Consider the following 3,047-nt stretch of genomic DNA (forward strand, 5'->3'; position numbering starts at 1 on the left):
CAAGGGCCATATACTTTTCATTTTGTCCCGATGTAGTCCATATACCAAAAAAAAATTACTATTATAGTCCATAAACTTTAAAAAAATGTATCGATATAGTCCATTGACCTGATAAATAAGGTTGATCGATTTTAAACCGTTGATCTTCAAAAAAAGTATAAATTTTTGTCCCGATGTAGTCTATATACCCAAAAAAAAAGTACTAATGTAGTTCACATACTTTCAAAAAGTGTATCGATGTAAACAAAAGGTGACCTATTTAACCGGTAACAGGTTACCTTATGGACTACATCGATAAACTTTTTAAAAGTTTATGGTCTATAATAGTATTTTTTTTTTTTTGATATATGAACTACATCAGGAAAAAATAAAAAATATATGGCAAGCCTTAACCCTTCCTAAAATATATATACAATTCAAATGTTCATGATCATTATCATTTTGTATATTAATATTTTAGTATAAACGAAGTCATATGATGGAATCATGGATATTAAAACCACACATGAAGCTTGAATTATTTCATAAAACTTTTTTTTTTCTTTTTTGATAATACTATACTATAACTATACTGTAACTAGCTCCAAAGTATACCAAAAAAGGGTAAACATCTAAAACATCATAATTAACATTTCATAACCTCTAATCACGCCGGATAATCAAAGGGCAACGGCGAAACCACCGACGAATCCGATAAATTCCGGTGAACAAATCCATAATTCCTAAGCACTTGATTATCAGCAAAATTCAAAGCTTTATTCATACCATCTCTACAGCTTTCACTGCTAAAAATGGGATTATGTTTCCCATTACAAGGTTGACAACCCGCAAAATGCGTCACAAAAGGCCTTCTCCAACTTCCAAACTCATTACCCGCATCTTTTAGCGACGGTTCTCGTAACAAACCGTACCGCTCACTTACTTTCTCCGCGTGTCGCCTTCTTAACATCCCCGCACTCGTTTCGATCTCTAAATATTTTTCCGTAATATTTTTTAACGTGTCGACAATAATTACCCAATAACCCTCTAGATAATAACCGGTCTCTATAAGCATTTTTTTACCGTACCATTTTTTATGGTCCTTATATAATAAATAAGCTAACGCGGTCTGATCATCAGACTCGTGTTTAAACTCATTTAATAACACATTTCCCCATTTCTCATAATTACTAGAACGTGGGCCCATATCAGCCCACGTTTCGAGAAAATCTAAAGACCATTGACAATTTCTTATCAAAAACGACCCCGCGTTTAACCCTAACCAACTTTTCTTCTCGTAAACTTCTTTCGGCCACCCATGAACGATGAAATTATAATCTTTATAACGATGAAACGGGATTTTATATTCCATATCGGTGAATGCGGTATCTTCATCCATCCACCAGATCCATTCAGCTTCCGGGTGGGCCACCATTGCGGCCCGAACCGTTGCAATCTTGGCCCAACAAGAAGGCATTTCAGGGTCTAACAACACGTTATTGTAAAAAATATCGTAACCATGAATACGACAATAATCAACTTTATTCCTATAGAATCTTAACAAATAATGGTCACCGGTTGGGCTGGCACATGGGGTGGACCGTGACCCGGTTACAATAAAAACCCGGTCGTGTGATTTGGGTTGAAAAGATGGGTGGATTTTAAGCCATGTTTTTCTTTTTTGGTCCCAGTTTTTGATTGGTTTGTTGATGGTGTAACCGAAAGATGGATCGTCGTAGAAGGTGGAAACGGGTGGGTCGAATTGAAGGTTGAAAGCCGGGTCGGGTTGGTTGCAATTGCAAGAAGTGGATTTCGGGTCAAGAGTGGAGAAAAAGAAGAAGGCCCATAAAAGTAATAAGGAAGAAACAGCTCCGGCGAGAAAAATGGAGGGGCGATCAAGTGTGCGAACGGAGGGTTTTCGCCAGTTAGAATTTGCGAATACTACCATTTTGTATGTTGTGATAAATTTGTTTGCTTTTTCCAAAGTAATGATGGTTAAATACCATGTGAATCTGATTTTTTATTCGTAATATTTTAATTTTATTGTTTATAGTTTTTTTAAGAAAAAAAAACGAAAATTTTATACCAATTCTAGAAAATGAAAACAAAATACACAAGAAACAAGAAGCGAATATAATAAAATACCATATCCAATCCATCCAATATATAATTACTAGATTTACTAGATTTATGAGCCCGTGCGTTGCAAGGGGACTCATCCGCAAACATTATTAGTTTTTAAACATATATATGAAATAACGATATTATAGGAATAGTATCAAAAGTACTTTTGTGGGTGAATTAATAATGTATGTTTTTGTACACAACACACACCACCCAAACTTGGATAAGTTTTGTTCATACAGTCATTCATTAAACAACATAAAGTTATGAATGGTTGTAAACATGATTTGTTGTTAAGTAAACGATGAATTGTAAAGGCTTGTATATGTAACATAGGAAACAATAAACATGGATAACAAATTTCATGCACTTACTCCATGATACTACAAAAATGAATGTAGTTTAAATAAAACAACTACATGTCGATGCGATAGAAAACATTTGAGTTTAGAGCCCGTGCGTTGCAAACTTATAAATGTTGCACGAAAAGCCGACAAATGTAGTAAACCTTCCTTGTAGAGTTGATTGCAAGTTCTTATAATCATATGATGTTTCACCTAGAAACATTAAAGATAAAACGCTATAAATAAAAAAGTGGTAGAGCCAATGAACGTCTCTAACGTCAAATAGATTCGTGTCAAAACGCAACACACAGGGAGGCAACATGGGTATGTACTCACCTTGAACCTTTGGTAGTAAAGTATGAAATTGATATTCTGATTTTAACTTCACCACTATTGATTCACCTGTTACAATAGATATTTCAACAACATATAAATGAATTACGTAATGAATTACGTCGGTTAGAGCATTCATTAGTGCAAAAAATGTTTCAAACTAAAATAAAATTCAAAAATATATTGCATCCGGAACAGTCGTAGCAACTCTGCATGATGTGGTTAATGAAAATGAATTACATTCATCATATTTACTAAGACTTGCTA

The 3,047-nt window shown here is 34.2% G+C and overlaps 1 protein-coding gene across 1 annotated transcript; it reads right to left on the reverse strand.

The window, feature by feature from the left end:
* Window positions 1-618: 618 nt before the first annotated feature.
* Window positions 619-1,927, reverse strand: LOC139858596 (putative glycosyltransferase 7). The gene has a single exon (XM_071847428.1). The coding sequence runs from the start codon at window positions 1,925-1,927 to the stop codon at window positions 647-649; it is 1,281 nt and encodes a 426-aa protein (XP_071703529.1). The 3' UTR covers window positions 619-646.
* Window positions 1,928-3,047: the final 1,120 nt, after the last annotated feature.

Source organism: Rutidosis leptorrhynchoides, chromosome 7 (assembly GCF_046630445.1).
Source record: "Rutidosis leptorrhynchoides isolate AG116_Rl617_1_P2 chromosome 7, CSIRO_AGI_Rlap_v1, whole genome shotgun sequence".
Taxonomy (NCBI): Eukaryota; Viridiplantae; Streptophyta; class Magnoliopsida; order Asterales; family Asteraceae; genus Rutidosis; species Rutidosis leptorrhynchoides.